Source organism: Electrophorus electricus, chromosome 25 (assembly GCF_041902795.1).
Source record: "Electrophorus electricus isolate QZ-2024a chromosome 25, ASM4190279v1, whole genome shotgun sequence".
NCBI classification, from domain to species: domain Eukaryota; kingdom Metazoa; phylum Chordata; class Actinopteri; order Gymnotiformes; family Gymnotidae; genus Electrophorus; species Electrophorus electricus.
In genome coordinates, this window is record NC_137521.1 from 4384671 (window position 1) to 4408014 (window position 23344).

Genomic DNA, 23344 nt, shown 5'->3' on the forward strand with positions numbered 1-23344 from the left:
TGTTATTTAATATAAGAAAGTTGTGTTTCATCCAGAGTTTAATTTCTGAAAGATATGCTTCTAAGTGATTGAGTGGTAGATGTAACTGATTTGGTCCTGAGAAAGATCTGGGCTTAGCGATGGAAGTCCAGTTTGAAATGATGTTTGATATGTCTGAGAGAGAGAGTATGTAAACTGATAGAAATTCAACTGGTGGTTCTTGTACAATGCTTGATTTTATAGTTTCAGAAAGGCCCAAATAAATTGCTTCTCACAAACTTCCACAGGGCATAATTATTTAACTCTTTAACTCTAAAACCAAGCATTTGACAAAAGCACCTAAAAAATTTAAACTACTCTGATTGCTAAATAAAACAGGCTTTTGGGGTTTGGCACTGATCTATTCCTTTTTTATCTTATTTAGGTTTTATTTTACCAATATCCTCTATTTACTGAAATCTTCTATCTGCTGCATGCTCTTAATAACTTATTAAATACTAGTTGCGGAGGAAATCTATTGTGTTTGACAGCCATTTCAGAAACGCCCAATGTAAAGTCAAGAAAGGCAGACGTGCGAAATTTGCATGACCCACATTTCATTTAGTTGACGAATTTGTCAAGAGTGGCTCATTCAGAATAAATGCGTCTTATTGCCCTCTAGTGGATAAGCAGAGAATAGCACCCTACAACAAAAACGTCAAGTAATTCCCAGGCTAATTCCTAATGGAAACAACAGGCCAATAGAGCACAAAGGAGTAAACCCGAGTTACCTGGTTGCATATATAACTCTTGGTGTCAATACCAAAGTCATCTTTGCATCATGCTTCTACCTAGCTATATGTTGTTGTTTTTTTTCACGAAAGGCTCCAACACACGTTTCTTGATTTCCTACTACAATGATCCCTGTATTTCTACAGTATTCTAGATCATTGGTATATTGGACTCTAACCTACTGTACTGGCTAGGACGTATTCTATGAGAAAATGACAAAGCACTTTTGTAAGTCGCTCTGGATAAGAGCGGCTGCTAAATGCCGTAATTGTAAATTTACTGGAAGAAAACATGTTTATTTTTATTAGGCGTTATTAACCGTCAAATGTCTACCATAGGTGGCGGCACGTATTTAATATAGCCCTGAAGTTATTTTTCACAGCAATGTTTGGATTTGCTTAAGGTAGACTAATTGTAGGATTTTGTGTAACTTTGTTGCATGGACTATATAAAACAGGTCTACATTTATTGCATTACATTACATAACTAGCTCCGTTGTGAATGTAGTTTCATAGGTAGCATCTTCGTCAAAAATATATCGATAGCTGTTTTTTTTCCCCACCAAGGCTGTACGCTTCCGAATTTGATGTAAAACATACTTATAGAAAAGGTAATTTAAGATAATTTCGAAAGCATCGAAAACAAAAGAAAAGCATCGGACGTAGTCTAAAGATCTTATCAGAAACTAATAAAGAAATAGCAGCTAAATAGACACTGACATGAGATGGAGTACTGTAGCTTTAACGAAAGCATCAGCGGACTATTTTTGTTTTCTTGGCGGCCCAACCAAATCAACGAAACGGGGATTCTGGCTGTGTTTTGTAGCCAAGATATAATTTTAAATTTTACATTGTAAATGCTACTGTGTTACTTACAAACACTACAGCCAGCAAATGACTTTTGCCGCTGTGTAATTAGCTCGCTAGCTAAGGCAAATACACTCAGCACTGATGGCGTGTTTGGCTTTACACCGTCTAACGTTAGCTAACCTATCTATCCTGGTTAACGCTAGCTAACTAGCTACTTACAGTTGCACTGGATCTGACTGTCTAGGTTTTATTATTGTAGCTACTCCGTAACAAAAAGTAATCTCAGAATTGTATACGTAGACCTAATATACCTTCAAATACTTTATTACTTTGACGGTAATAGCATGGAACAGTCACACAAGAGAGCAGTTAGCGCTGGGAAGGCGAAAAACAAGCTACCCTGGGAGAGGTCTTGCCTCCCATGTTTAGTGAACAAGCAGCCTTGCAGTGCATCAAATGCAGTTATCTGATAAGGTGGGTGATTACCTCATGAAGTTAATTTTACATGCACACACAGAATTACAAAAAAGGAAAAATAAGGTTAAAAATTAGAGAATACTATTTTGAATGGAGCTCCAAACTCAACAAGCTACTTTACCTTTTTTTTCTTTATGTAGCTGTGAATCTTATTTATTTGTGTTATGCTACAAGTTGTTTTCTATTCCATATTCTAATTTCCATCAATATATTGTAGTATTTGTGTGAAACCACCAAATTGATAAATCTTGGAATAGCCTACTGTCTTCTCCCATAGCTGTATTGGAAGGATTTAAAAATGAAAAAACCTGAAATACTAAATTGCAGTTGAATAAAACAACCTAACCTAAACTTTGTATTCTTTTAGACAGGATTAATGTACTGTCAGGTGTTTTAGCTTCAAACTCATGTCTTCACCATATCCAGATTCCCCCCTGATTTAACAGACTGGTCAGAGAGTAGGACCTAACAAATAGAAATAGAAAGGATTCACGAGAGAGGGTCGGTTGTCAGAGAAAAGAGAGACAGTGTGCTGATCTGGTTACAACCTCCCACGAAGCAGAAAGGGACCAGTGGGTTAAAAGGGTATGACATATCTTGTTCATCTGAAAGTAATTCATGACACATGTGCTGACCACAAAACTCTTTGGTAAACTGCACAACATGGGGCATTATAGTAGATATAACAGGGAAGATAAAAAAACACTTTTAAAATCGCAGACAGATGTAATCAAACGCCTAATGTTCCAAGCATTAGTGCAAGATGTTTAAAATATATATTTTACATACAGCTAATTGGTAAAGCTAGGTATCTATAGGTATCTATATCTAGCATATTTACATAACTGTTCTGTTAACTGAGTAGTACAATTTTTATCCTATACTGATTGCACATCAGACTGGAGCATATTTATGCTAGATTCCAGTTTGGCATGGCATGAATGAGAAAGCATGATTCGTCTATCCAACATGCTGTTTCATAAATTGTAGTGTGACGAAATGTGTGCATTTGTTAGTGAGGGCAGAAGTTAAACACACAGCCATGTTGCATGAGTTACACGTCATTGTCACTAATTACTTGGGAATGGGCCACCAAAAAATCCAGCTAGAAGCAGCCCTGTTATCAAAAGCGTATTGATGAAAGACTAGAAAATAGCTAACACAAATACAACATGCACACTACAGTATAAATGGCAGTATATACATTTCACTGGGGATAAATATCAAGATATAGACGTATACAATATGTAGAAGTAAATGAAACATTTTACAGTATACAATTCTATTTGCAAAATGAATTCAAATTTGTGACATGTAAGGTACAGTTTTGTAAACATGACAGTTCACTAGGCTGTGTGAATTGCTTCAGCAGTAATTACATTTCTAAGTTTTTCCTAATTCCTAATCACTATTTGCTCCTAAATGACTCCTTTCTTACTGATATTTTGATCTCATTGCTTATTTTGTTCTTGTTGTGCTGTCTGGTGTTGACCATTTAAGGACAGATACCTCCTTCAAGTCTTGATTCCTCTTGAGGATTCTTTGTTACACCCATAGTTTTACCTTGCCAATGTCACCTTTGGCTTGCTCAGTGGGGGTCCAGACTCTGACATCAGTAAAGCTGTTTTGTTACAATGAATGTAGTAAAAGGTGCTACAGAAATAAATTTGAATTAAATTGAACTGGTTTTCATCAGGACTGCAGAGGATTGTGGTTCAGCAAAGATATGCCATTGGGAAAGAAACAGTTCAGATGCTGGTTAGTATTGGTTTTGAATGCTTTAAAGTGTTTTCCATTGGGGAGTTTCTGAAATAAGTGACATCCAGGTGAAGGGATTTGCAGAACTTTTGGAGTTTCTAGACTGATGAAGCTCAGCAAGGAATGAGAAAGAGAAAGATGACTTTCTGAGCGCACTCAATGATATGCTGCAGCTGGTTTCTGGACTGTGCATTAGTGGAGCCTAAAATGTAATTAAGCTTTTGATTAAGACATACCTGCGCTTCTGTACTTTCTTTGTAATAGTAGAATCCTGCATCTGAAATGAATTTGCAGGATTCCACTGCATTGACCAGTTTCTTAATGACTAATGAGGAGGGTGCAAGAGGATGCTTCCTGAAGTACATTATAATTTCCACATCTTGGTGGTGTTGAGATCCAGGTTGTTTAAGGCACAGACACATTAAATTAGGTATATCTGGGAAAGTTCACTATTGGCTCACTCTAGGCTTAATTCTAAAACTAAAAATATATTTCTTTAACTCCACTTGGGATTCTCTGAACCTATGTAGACCCAGAACTAATGTATGCATCTGGTGTCTACAAAAAAAGCTACAGTTCAGAATTACAAAATAACTATTTAATACCAAACATAGTTTGGAATCTGGAGGGTTCCATACACCCTGGAACATAACATTGTTTTAGTGTGGATGCAAAAGATGCAAAATATTTGAAATGACCCACAAACCACGGGCATACGGGTGAAATTTAGAAAACCTGCTGAGCTTTTTTTAGAGTACAGACATCCATTGGGATTTTATACCATGTAAATGTCCTTAAACAGAGATATGGACGCAGAATAACGTTATTGTGAACAGCTACACATAAGAAGAGTTGTTGTATTGTTATAGGCCATTTGAATTAACATAATTTATGGTCCAATACGGTCAAGCATATTTGGTCACAATTCCCATATTTTCACGCGCGAGTTCGAATCTTCGCGGTTACGAGAACTCGCGTCACCATGGAAGCAGTTGTTTTTTGACATAGTACGCCATTTTGATTCCAGACGCCAGGGTGTCGAGGCGATGAACTGTGGTCTGAGAAGAAAATTCCGAGCAAGTCTATGTGTTTACATATACCCAACTTTCAAGATCGTACTGGAATTCAAAAGAGGAAAGTGCTTTTTATTCTTGTTCTTGTTGGAGAACACAGTCTTTGTAAATATCCTAATTGTCAACAATACTGGACAGTGTTGCTTGAACTGTAGCGTTACTGCGATTGCGATTGCTAATCTAGGTTAACTATCTTAGCTAGTTAGCTAACGGATTCTTTCCAAATTGAGCTCCTGACAAACTGACTTGGTGATATAGCACCTATCCAACACGCTGCTGAAATGCGCTAGCTAGCCAACTGGCTATATTGCTTTTCCAATCAGTGATTGGATCAATGAGTGATCAATGATGATTTATGCGCTAATATCGCCGGAGTTACACGAACAACTCCTTGATCACGAGAACTACCAGAACCGAACAAATGGGGTAGAAGAGCTGAAGAACATTATTTCAGAGCTGGACTTGAAAACCGTTTCCTCTGACAGTATTGTGGAATTCATCAATTTTTTACGTAGACTTCTGGATGATACAAACTTCAAAGTCTTGTATGGCACTTTACAGGTTATCAGCCTCCTGGTTCAAAACCTGGACTACGCCGTGGACAGACATTATAAACAGATTGTATGTGTGGCCCTCAAAACTTTGGGGGATGCACGGACTGTTCCCCGGAATGAGTACATGAATATTTTTCGTCACCTCATGAGGATTGTAGGTCCACAGAAAGTTTTGGAACTTGTAATAGGACACCTAAGGCACAAAAGTTCCAGAGTCAGAGAAGATGTCATCAACATCATCACAGCTGCTATGCTCACACACCCCAGAAAAGACTTCAATATCCCCAATCTGTGTTCTGTAGTGGCTCCTTATCTTGCAGACAATAAAAAGAGGGTCCGACATGCTGCTCTGGAGCTCTTTGCTGTTTTTGACTACTGTCTTGACACAGGAAAAAAACAGCCACTCATGAAGGCCATTGACAGGTTGGACTTCACTGGAGATGTGGAGGGACTTATGGCTGCAGTACAGGCACGAAGAGCCAGACATATTCTCCCCCGATTGTCTGCAGATGGTATGGTGGAATACGCACTGGTCATCCCCAAGCCTGGTCAACGGCGAATGCCTCAGTTTGGCTCTGGAGCTGACCTGAACTGGGTTATTAATGGAGGGAAAGTTAACAGTGCACAGAGCCACCACACAGAACCAGATTCAGATCGACTGAGTGGCTACGGCAGCTTTGGTTCTCTTACAGATGACCTCCAGTCACACAAGAGAGTAGTTAGCGCTAGGAAGGCGAAAAACAAGCTACCCTGGGAGAGGTCTTGCCTCCCATGTTTAGTAAACAAGCAGCCTTGCAGTGCATCAAATGCAAAGTTATCTGATAAGGTGGGTGATTACCTCATGAAGTTAATTTTACATGCACACACAGAATTACAAAAAAGGAAAAATAAGGTTAAAAATTAGAGAATGTACTATTTTGATTGGAGCTCCAAACTCAACAAGCTACTTTACCTTTTTTTTCTTTATGTAGCTGTGAATCTTATTTATTTGTGTTATGCTACAAGTTATTTTCTATTCCATATTCTAATTTCCATCAATATATTGTAGTATTTGTGTGAAACCACCAAATTGATAAATCTTGGAATAGCCTACTGTCTTCTCTCATAGCTGTATTGGAAGGATTTAAAAATGAAAAAACCTGAAATACTAAATTGCAGTTGAATAAAACAACCTAACCTAAACTTTGTATTCTTTTAGACAGGATTAATGTACTGTCAGGTGTTTTAGCTTCAAACTCATGTCTTCACCATATCCAGATTCCCCCCTGATTTAACAGACTGGTCAGAGAGTAGGACCTAACAAATAGAAATAGAAAGGATTCACTAGAGAGGGTCGGTTATCAGAGAAAAGAGAGACAGTGTGCTGATCTGGTTACTACCTCCCACGAAGCAGAAAGGGACCAGTGGGTTAAAAGGGTATGACATATCTTGTTCACCTGAAAGTAATTCATGACACATGTGCTGACCCCAAAACTCTTTGGTAAACTGCACAACATGGGGCATTATAGTAGATATAACAGGGAAGATAAAAACACTTAAAATCGCAGACACAGATGTAATCAAACGCCTAATGTTCCAAGCATTAGTGCAAGATGTTTAAAATATATTTTACATACAGCTAATTGGTAAAGCTAGGTATCTATCTTAGATTAATTTTCTTGAATGGTGTAGCTAACATTATAACATTGACTCACACTAAAATGATCTTTAAAATATCTACAAAGTGTTTGTAACACTACATGTTTCTTGGCAACATATCTACAACTTTTAGTTTCCATTGTTAGAAAGGTTGTCTGTTGTTTGGCGTTAAGAGATAAATTATCATATTCCCAAAGCAGACATTGTGATAAAGGTCTCACTGTTCCCTGTGCCTGCATGTGAAGTTTGTCTTAATTAAGCTGTTGAAACCATAGGGAACTGTTTCTTCCTTGCCACTGAAAATCACCTTGCGTGTTTACTTCAAGCTCAGCGAGGCAATGGCATCCTGTTGACTTATTTCTCTTTTGTAAGCACGCAAACAGTAAAAAGGTGGGGTTTTGTGCAAAACATATGTAACTGTTTTTAATAATCTGGGGTCAGTGTGTGCTTTTCTAGAGTTGTTTGACAAGCATTTTAGTGAAAAATATATTCAAACTGAATTCCATCCAATCTATCTCTCTAATGTCTCTAATAATAGGGCAGTGTGGTTTTGCTTATGGAAACCAGGCAGTTAGACAGTGTGTTGAATGTTTAATGAAGGGAGAAGATTATGAAGTCTTGGGTAATGTTATCACTGTGGAATTAGACGCCCATCTTGTTTTTATACCTCTTGGTGAAAAAAATGACCCCTGAGAAGTTCTGATCAAAGGAATCTAGAAATTTTATAGACAAAATGTAACATATAACCAAAGATGAAAGTTACAGCCTTACATTTCTTACATTACTGCCCTTCTGCAGACCTGAACTGTTTTGCCTAATGTGTAAGTTTTGAGTCACTTCATTTTTATAACATGACCCCCATTATTTTTCATGTTGAACTGTTTCAGTACTATTTTCATTGTAATTTAGTTGCATAAAATTGCACAATGTCCTGTACATTTTTGTTAAGAAAGCATTGTGTACTGAGCCACAACAGAACAGATGTCTATTTAAAAAAAAAGGAATATCATGGTTAGCTACATGCTTACTTATAAATGTTCAATAATAAGGGACTGTTTTTTGTTGTTGCTGCTTTAGTTTAGTGTGGAATATCTCACTACCTCCTTGAGGCTGAATCAGGAAAACTGTGGCACAAACTCTGGTAAGTAAATGTCTCTTTGTTTTCTCTCTGTGTCCTCTATTTTAGATTTGTCCTATTTTCTTACTAGGTTTTCAACATACAACCTATAAATACATGTTGATTTGTATTCCCATGTCTCTTGTCTCTTTTACTGTTTCTGCCTTTACTCATGCTTTCATTTTCACACCTTAAATTAGCAGCTAATTATCTAGCTAATTAGTGTGTGTGTGTGTGTGTGTGTGTGTGTGTGTGTGTGTGTGTGTGTGTGTGTGTGTGTGTGTGTGTGTGTGTGTGTGTGTGTGTGTGTGTGTGTTAATTTATCTGGACATTTGTCCTTGAACATGCCACCCAGACTTGTAACATGTAGGTCAAGACATGAAATGAAAATGTTAACTCATTGTTTAGTTTTAAATGTGTATGAGTACATGGAATACATTGAAGTGGGTTTCTATCAGTATTCAGACTGCTGCTATTAATATGGGCGTTCTTCAGTACTTTTCAATATTCCTGTACTTTATGGAAAAAAAAATTGGCATCATGAAAAATATCCTAAAATCCACACCGAAGCATTAACACAATGTAGCAGTGTGTGGATTATGAAAAATGGGAGTAGTATTTATTAGAAACACTAGAGGAAGTCTGAATTTGCGTGTATTTCATGCTCTAGTAATAATTTTAGCAGTGATATGTTTGTAGATGACTGAGTAGAGCACACTAGAGTGGGCACCATGACCACCCACATGCAGGGTGGGTTTACGGTGAAACACATTATTTGTTGGGCAGTTTTGTTTAGCCTAGGATGATAATGCTTCCTACCATTGATATAGAAGCTTAGTATAATACTGGCTATACATGTATATTGATTGTAGTTGTCACTGTCATTACTTTAACCCGCCCCAACAAACAAACAAAACATTGTCATGTTGCTTTGCTGGCTTCTGATACCACATCTAGATGGCTGCAAACGCAATCATCTATATAACATAGCTTCTTTAATATACTGGGTGAAACAAGGCCAGTGTTGAGCTCTGGTGTGCTGCAGCGGTCTGTGTGATGTAAGGAATTTGTGATTTTTACCAAGTCCTATTTTAGTTGGCATTGACAATATAAGACTGCAGGTAAGACTAGACTTGAATCTTTTATTGCAGTCTGTTGATAAAAGATCCCACCTGCACTGTTCAAATCCAAGAAGAGCCTACAGAGCTCTCCTGTAAACAATGTAACCATATGATTTTAAGTTTTCTTAAAATTATGTTAAAGTCTTTAGTTATAAAATCTAAATTGCTATTGCTCACTTTTTGTTTACCGCTTAGTTGTTTTTTGGTATGCATTTGTAGTCTGATGTGTGCCTATTAGTTACATATGCTGAGCTGATGCTTCAAATTGTCCTCAAGTTTCCTGTTTCTGTTTCATTCTCCACGTTCAGTAGAGCCTTTCCAGCCCGATGCTCCAGGATGGAAAAGAGAGACAGTGGGTAGACTTTGTCGAAGCGGTAGCCTTGGCGCGGACCCAGATATTTTAAAAGCAGCTAACCTCAGTGATTCTGACAGAGGTGACTTGTTGGTGTTGATTTTACTTTATTTATATATACAAAATGTAGAAAATAGAACATTTGCATAATTTTTGCAATCGATTTGTTTTGTTGTAAAATATTGTTAAATAGAATAATTGGAATCAAGGCATCACTTGACCATAAATTTCACTCACTGAGTGTCAAATGAAAGGAGCTACTGAACATTATTTGCTGCCAAATGAATAGTCATGGAAGATTATCTTGAGAATAGATGCTTTTTTCCCATACAGGTTTGCCCAAAGCCAGCCGCTTGCTGTCTGGTAACCCCAGTGTAGAGCGCACCTTTTCAGTTCCTTCCAATCCACCACCCCCCCCCGGGTCTTTTCTGCTGCCCTACCCTCTGGCCACTCTTCCGGGAGTGCAGCTGACTCCCACCCTGCCTCGTAGATGCCATGCAAACTCCTCACTGTCCATGTCCAATACATGGCCCAACAAGCGAGATACGATCCCTCGTCACAGGGACCCCAGCTCATGGGGGGATAAAACAGGTGAGGGCATAGCTACATTGCTTAGAAAATGTGTCTTTGTTCAGTGGGAAACTGCCAAAGCATTTTTGGCTCTTCAGTATTTAGCAGTGTCAGAATTAAAAATGAATCATACTGAAATATCTAATTGTATTGAAATATAAGATTTCAGGATTCAATTTAAAAAAAAAAAAAAAAAAAAAAACTGAATCATTGTTAGGTCACACATTTACATGAGCTCTACTTAATCTGGAATGGATGTCTTGCGTTCAGTTATTCTTCGTTCGATAATACTTTATTGCATTGCCATTAATTAAGCTTTGGCAAGATACATATGAGATGATGTCCCTTTTTGGTCTAGTTTGAATCATGTTTCAGTGGCACTTTCAGGGCTTTATCTCTTTTCTAGATAGAAAAACATCAGCAGTGTACTTTGTGCTGAGGCAATGAAATGTTATAGTAACTTTTCTGCTAATGATTTCTGATGGGTTGCCTTATTTTACAGGCTTAGATGGCACTGTTAAATTTACATACTTGATGGCTTTGTATTCGGTTACCCTGTATATTGAAGTGAATACATTGCCCATCACACTCCCTGCAGGTGAAGTTGGATCCAACAGGTGTTCCCCACTGCCTGCGCGTACTTTGTGGGCGAGCACCATCTCATCACCATCTCATCATCCACCCACCTCCCCAGTCATACGGCAATCCGTGCAGGATACCTTGCAGCAAGAGCTGCCTGGTAGGAATTCCCACCAAGATGAGGAGCCAGTGGACAGGGAGGAGGTCAGTAGTGAAATGTGTTGCGTATACATAGGTGGAGTTCCCCAGTTTCTTGTTTCAGATGCAGTAACTTAACTGATACTGCAGCACTTTTTTTTTGTTGCTGCCTGCAAATGTTTTACTTTGGAACCATTAAATACTTGGTGACCAGAAAAATAGAAAAGCCTGGATTTTAGTGCATTAACTCATGTTTGGTTCTAATAAAAGCTGGCAAACATTATGGCAGTCACATAATAATGCTGCTTTAGCATCCCTGTGTTAAAGCTGAACATGAAGGCATCATGTTTTACTTAGCTGCCCTTCAGCAGTGATTTCTGTGATGATTCCTTCTGATAGGTCATTTGAGTTTATCTCAGTTGTTCAGTGAGGATGATATCAGGAAGTGGTGGTGGTGGTGGTGGCGGCCAGGTCATTAATAATGTTTCACCTGAATGTTCTTCCAAACACATCTGGATGATTCTCACACTATATGCATACAGTAGTATTGCTTTATGTACTTGAACTTGACCGATAAACCAAACAGTTTGCATTTGCATTTCTGTCAAATGCATTTGGGTTAATAGACTCTGGTTATGTTGCAGATGATGAACTCCCTTCGCTGCTTGCGTAATCATGCGGCAAAGAAGCGAGCCAAGGTAAGCGCGAGTGGCTCTGACCCAGAACCCGACAGCCCGGACTCTGCTGTGAAGCTGGAGCCGAGTACAGACTCCCCCTCTCACACCTCACCATCTTTGACCAGCCCTCTGAGCGAGAGCAGCCTGTCCAGCCTCTATTCACCCCCAACTTCCACCATCACCAATGGCACCAAGATCAGGTAGATGACTGGTCTTGCTCTTACATACATATATGAATGAATCTATGATAATGGTTCAGCATTGAGTTAATCAGCCATTCACTTAGAATTGGAAGTCTGTCTGAAATGTGGTCATTAAAAATAAATATATATATGTGTGTGTGTGTGTGTGTGTGTGTGTGTGTGTGTGTGTGTGTGTGTGTGTGTGTATATATATATATATATATGAGAGAGAGAGAGAGAGAGAGAGAGATGTCAGGCCCCAAAAATGTGTTTCGGAAATAAAAGAAGACAGACACAAGCTCTATGCTTACTGTACCTTCCTGCTTTAAGGAGTATTTTTGTTCTCCATTACTGGATTCATTTTATTTCCTTTATGAGGGAAGCAGGCCAACAAGCTGATTGTTTGGTAGCAAAGTCAAGCAATGAACAGCAATCACATACAGCAACACCAATTTTGAAAAGTTTGTAAATCCTTTGTTTTATGCTGTGCATTGTGCTGGAATTTATATGCACTCAAATAAATGTCATGTTGCTGAAATCATTGCAGCCCTAGGGACTCAGCAGCAAAAACTATTGCTAGAGTACCATCAGGAAGACAGAAAACTTCTTCCTCCATGGAAGCAGGTGCTCAAGGTGTGTGTACTTTCACTGAGTATTTCTTTTAGCCCAGTGACTACACCCCAAAAAATGGTTTTATACCTCATATATGTGGAGGAGTTAAGTCAGAATGCATTTACAGATTTGAATGTGAATTGCATTGCAGATGTCCAACAGCAAGAAAAGGTTCTTTCTGATTTGAGCGTAAACGTAGTAGGTCAGAGAGTAGCATACTGTAATGGACCAGCAGAGAAAGCAATGTCGCCTCCACAAACCAGGCCTGCTGGTCGAGAGCCTCTCCGTGCCCTCAGGCCTGTCAAAGGTGAGATCACTCTTGCTCTTCTGGAAATGATCTTAGGTCAGATGAAACATTGCTAAAACAACAACAACAACAAAAACCTAACCCCATATTACATGAGTAAAAATTGCTTTGGAAGCTCTGTGCTACAAACAATTAGTCCCCTGCCCATCGCTATGCCTGTACCCACAGACATGTTTTTTCTGCCTCATAAAGCAACCAGTATAAATTCAGCTGTTGTATTTGTAGTTATTACATTTTTCATGAAGATGTATAGGTCAGCATGTATTGTGTTTTTCAGGATCTCAAATGCATAGCATCAGGGCTTCCCCTGCTGGTGACATGTCGGAGGGAGTAGTTGGCAGAGGTTGGAATTAATCTGTTTTTTGTGCTATCTTTGTGATATCTAATCACATTTTGAGTAAGAACTTGATAGTTGGTAACGAGGATGCCAATTACAGGATGAAAATGTAAACTGTTTACTGTGATTGTAATGCAGCTGCCTTCACTTTTGACTGGTGTGTTTCTCCATATGTGAAGTACAAAGAGGTTGATGTGGCTTTGCCTTAAACTGACACTTTTTACCACCATGACAGGAGTTTTTGGCTTCACTGGTGCTCCCTGCTACCCTGGAGTGACTCTGTCCCCAGAACAGGAGGAGTTGGTAAGAAAATCCCCCAGGGAGCCACTGATTGGGGTGTATGGCCATGCTGTTTCAGCTGGCCATATGGATTCGGAAGAAAGCACTGAGCCAGAAAAAGCAGCGGTGAGACAATGTTTATTTTGTTTTATTGAACAATCTGCTAATATTTATTGATTCCCTTTACTTTAATCTTTCCTAACTTCAGCAGTGGTTTTTGAATGTGCTGTTGATATGGAATGATTTTGTTGCCAGTTTGACAGTAAAATTTTGATAAAAGAAAGATTTGATAAGATTTTAATGCAAAATGACTCCTACGTTGCATAATTTCAGTCCGGTCCTCCAGGTTCTGATTGACAGTCTTGAATAGAGATGCTATGTGGTTATTTATGTATGTGTATTTGTTGGAGAGGGTAAAGCTGTCTAGGTTTGCAAGGGATAAGATGCATCAACATCGTTTGGAGCAGCAAGAAGTTCCGCCTATACAGGGGGAGTGGCAGAACATGCAACGATTGAAGCAGAACTTTAGACACGTTGCATGTGACGTGGGCTCAGACGACACGGCATCTCTGAAAGGTAACGGTTGACCTCAATGAATGCTCCTCCTCATGCTTACTGAGACTCATGGAAGCTCTGTAGTCACCATAGCCTGTTAATCTCCTTCCCATCAGATTTGCAGCGCAACGGTAGTGTTCTAGCATCCACGAAGGCTGAACTCCTGGATGATTTGCCCTCGAGCCCCAACAGCACACACGCACCCAGAAGCCTGGTCAAAGGTTTGAGTCCCCCCATTCATCCCAGCCCTCCCACGGCTCCTTCCAGACGCATGCTGCCACGACGCCAACAAGCCCCCAGTCTGAACAGAGCATGTCCACCCCTTTCAAACTGCTCTGGTGAGTGTCACCTGTTATTCTGCGCTTCATGCATGGTCACTGCTCTTGAGTAAATAGATTTGCTCTAAACACTGTATCACACAATTGTGTTTTAAAGGCCCTGCACAGTTGTTTTTTTAAAAATGCAAAAAACCCAAAAAAACCAAACATATATATTTCAAAGAATGTTAAATATTCCAGTCACCTTCCTACTATCATTTTTTTTAACCATAAAACAACATTAAAAAGAGTGTTGTCCTTTTACCATTCTGCTGTTTGGGCATGGACCTCAGAGGATTCATTGACAGCCTCTGTGTGAAAAGCTATTAGGGGTCTCTGTCAACAGCAGAATCCTTGCTGTGTTTAAATAGACTAATCAATTAGAGGACACCACAGTTCGTATTTTAAGAATACATTTATAGCAATATCATCTGTGCATTTATTACATATTGATCATGTTTACATTAAAGCTATTAAGGAACTTTAGCTAACTAGCGTATATTCGGCTGGTTAATCAGGTCTAGCTAACAGGCTTTGACTACGCACGGAGAGAGCTAAACATGGGACAGGCAGAGACTGGTGGCAATTTCAAATAGTGTTGGTGTATCATAACGTTATAAAAAATACATTTGTTGACCCAAATTGCACAAAATTAGCAAACGTTTGCATGTACTAACGTTTTGTTATATTTTCCATTACTTGCTACGGTATTGAATAAAGTGTCGAATGAAAACAATGGCTGTTAATTAATATCAAAGACTTACTAACTTATCAATATTACCTCCAGTAAGTGTGGGGAAAGGTGTTGTGTTTCAGTTATAGTCGGCAGGCAAATCTAGAGCTGTATTGAGCTCAGTTTGCAAATTATTTCACAGTAAAATGCTTGCTACAAACTCTTGTATTGGGTGTCACTTAGACCCCAGAAAGAAATTTGAGCAACCTTGATTTGGTCTTGTTTTCTGGAATAAAATGTAGAGTAACCCTTTTCCCGTTTGTATACAAAAACTGAGCATTTGTATGTACATGTCATCTCTGTTCCTTGAGAAGAGCTATGTGCAGTGATTGAAGTGTAGTAGGGTCAGTTGATTTCACAGTTCATGTATATGCAATATTACATAGCTTATGATTCACTATAGTCAATTAGTGTTATCTGTGACATCAAAGATAACACCACATAAAGTGTAAGTCCTAAATAGAAGTTAGGCGGTATACAAAAAATAAAACAATTAGAGGTTGTTTTATGCACTCTACAATGCCCAATAACTACTGAACTGAAGCAGAAGTATGAAGATAATCACATGCTTCCAGCTAATACAACATTTTGAGTAAGGAGAAAAAATACTGTGCAAGGCCATTAAATGTAGTTGGCCATCTTGAATAATGTTATGTTTTGCAGTCAAGTTGATTTGGAACAAAGTTGAACTGGTAGCCCTAAAATAAGTAGTCAGTTTGTTTTTGTTGCGGTATTCCTCTTTAGATGAACTCACACCAGGAACCCCCAGGAAGAATCCCCATGAGCGGCTGGCTTTGCGGCCGTTCTCTAAACCGGACCTTGCTTTCACTCAGAGCTTCAGACTGCTTAGCTCTGATGACTGGTAAATCTCATACCTGTAAAATTATGAAGCATTTGGCTAGGGTCAAGTAAAACAGTTTAGTAATTTATGATTTTCTGCATATATGATACATATGCTTAGAAATTAGTAAAGTGATTTTATTGCTATCACTTTTTTCCTTTTGTCCCCTCTTTCATAACCTTTTTTCAGTTATGATAGCCTACTTTTACAGTTTGTGTTTGTCCAATATTTTCATACAGGGAGAAGAAGATTGATGGCCTGATACTCATGCGTAGTTTAGCACGGTATCACTCTGATGTGCTTAGTAGTAGGCTTCATGATGTCTGCCTTGTTCTTAATCAAGAGGTAAGTGACTATATCTGCTCACTATTGCGTCTGACTCCTTGTAACTTCCTGTGAATCTGTCTGATTCCTAAAATTAACCTATAATACCGTTTAATTTTTTGTCATACACCATCAGCATATGTTATTGAGACATTGCTGCCAAAAACTACACAGATCTTTCAGTAAAGTTAGTATAATGCTTGAAATTATTATAAAAACAATTTTCATCTAACGGCATTTTAGATAACACATAACACAACACAAGCATAACACAAGCTGGAATGTCTTCCCCCAGGTTCAGAACTTACGCTCTGGAGTGTCGCGCGTGGCGCTGGTGACCTTGGGAGAGTTGTACTCTGGTCTGCAGAAAGGTATGGACCAGGAGATGGAAGCTACTGCCAAGGTCCTCCTCCACAAAGCAGGAGAGTCCAATGCTTTTATTAGGCAGGATGTGGACACAGCCCTGGACTGCATGGTGCAGAACTGCACCCCCACCCGAAGCATGAATGCTCTTCTCGCTGGAGGACTCAGGTCAGTTAACTTGCAGCTAGCTTTCAGCTATAGCTTTCATCTAGCTGCAGCAGTCAAGAGGCCAACAAATGAGAGCGCTTTGGCTGCTGTTTGCTATTATTTTCACTTATCCTTTGGTGTTTCGAAATGTTTTTTGGCATTGGACGGTATTTTTGTTGATTTATCCTCTTAAAGATTTTTTTTAAAGCCATCAAATAGAATAGGATAATTTGATTATGCCTTTAGTTCATAGATAAGTGTATTAAGTTACTTTAAAGATGAAAGAGTTAAACATTGCACTGTATACATTGACTAGATTACTACATATTTGTTATTATGTCATTCATTTTTGAGTGCCTTTAAATATTTCCTTCTCTTTTCTCGTTTGTGTTCTCCTCAAAAGTCATTTGAATGCTGCAGTAAGAAAGTGCACTTCTCAGCATTTGGCTACTTTGATAGAAAAGATTGGCGCTGACCGCTTATTGTCTGGGACAAAAGGTGTGACTAATCGAATTCTACCTGCAGTCTCCAAATTGGCGCAAGACTCTTCCCAAGAAACCAGGTTGGTACCAGGATCAGATGGAAAACTATCAAAGCTTTTCACATGCCCAGATAGTAATCTTTTGCTTTATTCTTTTAGTCTCCCAACTATGACACTCTGAAGTCAGCAAATGCAGCTAAATTGTAGAGTAATAGAAGTTTTTTAGACACAGAGTGTCTTGGCAACTGGAATTGTGTCCTGGTAAAATAAATATACTAATAAATATTGGACTCTGCTTAATTGTAGTAAATGTAGTAGACTGGTACAATTTGTTGGTGTGCTGTGAGTCACCCTTAAGTTCCTCCCTCATGGTTCTCTCATGGGAACGGGGCTGTTATTTGTCTCAGGTACTTTGGTCGCCGCATGCTACTGTTCCTGTCGTCTCATCACGACTTTGATAAGATGGTGGAAAAGTACATCCCTACCAAAGACCTGGCCACCATCAGGGCCACTGTCCTCACTCTGAAATCCAAGGTGACAATTCAGCACAGTGTCTATTTGTATATATGATTAGGATTTTTTATTCCATTCAGCCACTATGCTGTAAGCTTACTCACTAAACAAAGCTTATTCACTAAACTTATTCACAGTATTAGTGAAACCCACCTCAGAGCTGACAAGGTAGACAAATGTTTTAAACAAATACTAAAGTACAGAGCAGTGCAAGGCACCACACATTGTACACAGCAGTATGTATATACAACAAATATATTAAGCCAAAATCATATATTAAAGATGACAGTGTACAAAAAGATGAGGCAATACAGTTGTCTCCTAGTAAATAGTTTGTGATCTCCCATTATAATAGTTCAAATATTGTATTTACAGTAAGGTATAGATATTGCACAGTGCAGTCCCAGACCCAGTAGTTAGAAACAAAGTATGAAACAACATTTGGTCTTCATTATCTGGAGAGTCATCACCCAGTGATGCTGATGTGGATTTAGGTCCCGGGTGAGAAGCCTCAGGATACCCCTTCAGCTCGAGGCAGGCGCTATATCCCTTGCGGTGGAATGAGGTATGCCTCCTCTCTAAACCGTCAACCTCAGATTGTCAGCAGGTGAATTTTTAAACAATCAAAGCAAAAAACATGAGTTCCTATTGAAACTGCTTTAATCTTTCTAATTTTTGATGGTGATTATGTTGTTGTTGTTGTTGTTGTTGTTGTTGTTGTTGTTGTTTTAAATTTATTGTGACCACATTCAATTTCTTTTTATTACAATAAACCAATCCTTACATTTTCTCTCTTGTTGTGTGTGTTCAGCAAAGATGCCAGCAAAGCACAGGTCCACAGCATTGCAGACAAGACCAAGTACATCAAACAGCTTAAATACACAGACAAGACAAGGTCCAGGTGTGTGCAGGCGTGGCCACAAGTGAGGATCCTCCCAACTGTACGTGGCGGGCCAAACCACATGACTCGCGGGAGATGAGCGTTCTGTGACACTTATTGCCAAGGTTCTATTTAAACAGACTGTGAGCACACAAGGGGTCACTGACTTATGGCATGAAGCTGAACTCAGAGTCAGAACAGAATGACCTCAGCAGCACTCTAGGAAGCCAATCTGATATATTCAACACTTGCTGTCTGCAGAGATGCTGAGAAGTGCTTTGCCAATTCTATTTGATGTGTATTTTGCCTTAGCTTTCCTGGTGAGCAGTTGGCACAGGACTTTCTTTTCAGAATTTAGATCTGCTGCAGAGGCTTAGAGTTATGATGCCCACAAGCTGCTGTAATTTGAGGTGCATTAGTGCTGGAGGACAGGTGGAGTTTAGCAAGTAAATATGGTTGTAGCCATATTATCAACAAGGATAATGGAGTTGAGCCTGTGCAGATTCTATCAGACTTTGCTAAGATGTTGTGTATACATTTGGCTGTCAGCTGGGCCCTGCACTGGACTGACCAAGTATTTTTTCTTTAACTGGAATAAAAAAATGTAAATGTTTTCAAGAATAACACACTTGTTGTGATGTTTTATGGTTTATTGTTTAACAAATTAATGATATAGAAGTCTATTTTGGTCATGACATCAGTATGGTAAAAAATTAAATACTGGAATTAAATTAAAAAATTAAATACATGGAACAGGATAATCACAACATGATTATACAACAAATTTAATTTATATATCCAAAATGTATTAATTTTATGAGATACGATCTAGTAGTTCTTTTCTGTGATATGAAAAATATTTTGTAAAAGGGTGCTATGTGTTGTAGTTTCTGATTCTTATTTTCACTTCTTATATATATATATTCCTGTTAGATCATATAGAAAATTTGTCATTGTTAGTATGGCATACTCCCTTGTGTAACCCTTTTCTTTGACACGCCACCCAGCACAATATCCTTAGATTCAGCCTTAACCTTTAGGTCGTTAAATGTATTGACACCCACAGTATAAGTTGTGCAATGACTGATAAATTATTTTGCTTTATACACACTACTCCAGTGTGACATTTATTTCTGTGTTCCTTTCAATAAAAAATAATCACATAGTTGTGGTACAAAGTTTCTTCAACAAAATTCCCTTGCTAAACGAGAATTCATTCTAAAAATGTGGATGTTGGCAGCTGTCCCTAAACATTGTCAATTCACATCAGAGTGTAACTGGCAAACTGTCAAGACTACTGCAGCTACACATTCTTCTGTTTGAAAATGTGTGAAGATGATCACTGTAGATCATTGAGGCACCTCTATCACTGCAGATCAAACTGCCACTGATTTTACCCCTGATTTACACTACCTGAATGCACAGACTTTCATTCTTAAAAGGAATGAACTGAAATAAAATGCTATTTGAAAATAATTATTGCTCATACTCTGGGGAGCTCAGATTAGATTTTAGGACATTCTCATTTACAAACAGTCTATCTATTTTTCTATTTTTATTTTTCACTATCTCAGGAAATTGCCTATGTTTATAAATGCTTACAGCTGATGTCTGTCATGAACTGAAACAAAAAAGGGGTCAATCTGACATTTTAGAACTTGAAAGTTGTACAATGGATAAGATAATGTTGTCTTGACATCATGCTCAGAACAAAGAAACAGTAACCTCCCCAAGAAGCAAGAAACCTCCAGCATACACTTCCAAAAGGGCTCAGTAACTGGCAAAAGTGGCACAGTGACTTCTGTTGAGCTGTAACTCACAACCGCAAGGGCCTCTGTGAATTATGACTGCAATCTGAAGCATTAGTGCCTTTAATCTCATGAAAAAGCCTTAGCAGCACGCAGCCCATTGGCTGAAATAAGATAACCTAGCGCAACCTGGTTTTATGTGATAAAGGAGCCCTGACACACAGAAACACAAGGTGTTACCTTTTTCGGCACATGTATAAAAAGCGTGTGCAACGCACAATTATAAGTCAAGGTGAATCCCTGTGTAAAAGAACTGGGAAAAGTGAAATATATACTGGAGAGTGTGATGAATAATTAGGATCTTCTGAGTCTACCATATGGCACTTCTATTAACACTTATAATCATATCCATATTCTGCTATACAGTATCCATACGATGAGGGGTGGTGCCTGTGGTAGATTATGTTATATAGATGTGCCTATAGTATTTGATTTGCTCCCCTGATAAGCCTTGTAATCCTGGAAATCCCTGCATTGTCATTTTAGTCACTCACTGGGAAGAGGCTGAGTTTTGTTAGAAGTTACAAGAGGTGGGTGTGGATTGTTTTACTTAGCCTTTATTGTTCTGCCAGTTCTGCGAGAGATTAAATCAAACAATATCACATGTGATATTGCTTTTATACAACAGTTCCACAAGTGCCATTTATTAGTTAACATTAATAATCTACAATATGTTATGATTTGTTTGTTTATTTACTAATTTATTTGGTTCTGTCAACACAAATAGCTCCGCAAATGGACTGGTACTGAACTGTCACCAAACAACACAAACATTTTCCCATAGGGTGCTACTTTGTGGAGGTTTATATTATCACAGGCCAGCTACTTTTATAATGTACATTTATCTGCATGTTCCCATTTATTGTGCAAACAGAAAAATATGAGCCTGTTGACAAATCATTTGATGACGTGACTCTGATGAGATAACAGAAAATGTTACAATCTAAGATAGATAACAATTGTAATTAAGGGTTAATAAAATGCACTTGTAAAGCAGTGTACCATTATACTCTATATCAGCACTCATGAAATATCTATCGTCTAATCAAAGAACTAACTGTTCTATAATAAACAATATCATTGGATTTTAATGTTGAGCTGAGTTTTGGTCTGTCTTGTTCTTTTTACTTTTACTTAATTTTCACAATAATACACACAACCATTTACATGGAACTCCAATTTCATTGTGCCAACCCTTCCATTTTTGCACAATAAAAGATGTCTAAAAATTACCGCAACACACATTCCAAAGTCATAAAAAATATGTGATTGCGCTGGAAGTGACAGAGTGTACCTGGAGTCTCATTCAACCTCTTTCTTGATATTCTGCTGGAGATGCTTCCGAATTGACCTGTAAGAGGATAGAAACTGTCTGGGGGTTTATGAAACAGCCAGTGGTAGAATGCATGTGTACATGTGTTTTGTATGAGAGAGAGATCGCAAGAGAGAGATGTAGAGAGATCTGGCTGCTTGCCCAGATTTTGTATATATAGCCTTAATGTTTAGCAGACACATTTAGGCCAAGATTTTCCACAACATGACAACAAATATGCCATGACAAGATTGGTTCATTTAGGCCAAGGCTAAATCTGATCCTGGCATTTCATCAGCATTTCTCCTGTGATATTTTATAGTGACACTTAATAAGGCTTGTAGAAATACAACCACCCAGAACCTTCAACTTCCCAAGAATCATTTTATATAATGTGAATGGTTAGTGGCTTTCATGGCTATGCAGAGACAATGGAAAGACCGTTGGTCCACCAAAAGCTTTAATCAGCTACTTTGGGTGGACCCACTTGCACATGAAAGCAGTAATTTAAATATTCAATCCATTAACTGCTTTACAGTTATGCAATTGTCTCCCCTCTATGATCACCACATCTGTCAGCACATTTTCCCCTAGTCCTGTCTGAAGCAGAGCAGAGCCCTGATCGATGCCATTGTTTTATGAGCAGGCTTTAGCAAGTAATTGCTTTCTCTTTACACGCTTCTCAGAAAAGACACGTTCTTTGTCTTCTGTTACTCAAAGGTGGTTCTGTGTCCTAAAACAACGTCTTGACCTTTCAACAATGCTGCCACACTGAAAAAAAGAAGGCCAAGGAAAAAACAGCTTCTATTCTTAGACTCTCTGGCACTCTAAGTGCTTGCTGATACCTTGCTGACTGCAGTATCTCCTACACCTTTCCAACTGAGAGGCTCCTGAACTTGCAGCACCTCTGTCAATTAATCAATTGCATAACAAGAGTTCATCCACTCTATAATTGAGGGAGATACCCCCCCTAATCATTAATGCTCATCATTACAAAGACCATTAGTGTAAGCTGATGAAAAATTACTATTGGTCCTGATCAAACAAGGTTTCATAGACTTTAATGAGCACAGCAGACGCAAGGCTACACTGGGGGTCTGCAGCCTTTTGTAGTGCTTATATTTTTAGGACTCATGTAAGGTGCCATGTGCATTGTAAGCTGTTGCCTTGGAAACAGGAGAAGCCATAGCACTGGCTGTGCAATGTTGCATCATTCATTGTTATAGCTTTCAAGAAAGCCCAGGTTGAGGAAATCATACATTCAAGCTTTAATGCATGCTTTCATACTAGTGCATAGTCCCAAAAAGCATTTGGAAATGGATGACAAACAGTGGCCACTGCATCCTCCTTAAGCCCAGAAAGCAAGAAGAAATTCTGAATATTGCAGGTAAGAAACCAATTTGTCAGTAGATCCAAATTTGGAAGACATTTCATGCCATGTCCGGTGTTCTTTGCAGTGATGACCAGTCTTACCTAAGCATTTCATTATTCACTGCTGATTTCCAGATATTTGTCACCTGGGATGCCCTACAGTGCTCCTTGCAGTCATAAGCACAGTTGCCCAATGAAATTCATTCAAACCAAGCTTCATTCAGCTAACTGACCTCTGGAAAGAAAAGGTGATCACAGCAGAGTACAGCTAGATCAGAGATAACCATTCTCAGAGCAGTTCAACTTCACAATCTCTTACCCTCTTTTGTACCAGGCCACATTTAAAGTGAATAAAAGTAAGAGGAAACT

General features: G+C 38.6%; 1 protein-coding gene across 5 annotated transcripts; it reads left to right on the plus strand.

Moving 5' to 3' along the window:
- The first annotated feature begins 1577 nt into the window (after window positions 1-1577).
- Window positions 1578-19649, plus strand: LOC118240695 (TOG array regulator of axonemal microtubules protein 1-like). 5 transcript variants are annotated; one of them, XM_081707712.1, is made up of 19 exons: window positions 1578-2033; window positions 8137-8200; window positions 9606-9731; window positions 9983-10240; window positions 10818-11002; window positions 11581-11813; window positions 12343-12428; window positions 12559-12714; window positions 12992-13057; window positions 13287-13456; window positions 13741-13906; window positions 14002-14223; window positions 15680-15797; window positions 16016-16121; window positions 16396-16631; window positions 17014-17172; window positions 17499-17625; window positions 18099-18211; window positions 18416-19649. In XM_081707712.1, the coding sequence occupies exons 1-19, from the start codon at window positions 2016-2018 to the stop codon at window positions 18582-18584; spliced, it is 2778 nt and encodes a 925-aa protein (XP_081563838.1). In that variant the 5' UTR covers window positions 1578-2015; the 3' UTR covers window positions 18585-19649. The 5 variants fall into 5 exon arrangements, with proteins under 5 accessions (XP_081563838.1, XP_081563839.1, XP_081563835.1 ...); XM_081707713.1 differs by having other exon boundaries at window positions 9609-9731; XM_081707709.1 differs by lacking the exon at window positions 1578-2033 and adding an exon at window positions 4803-6247.
- Window positions 19650-23344: the final 3695 nt, after the last annotated feature.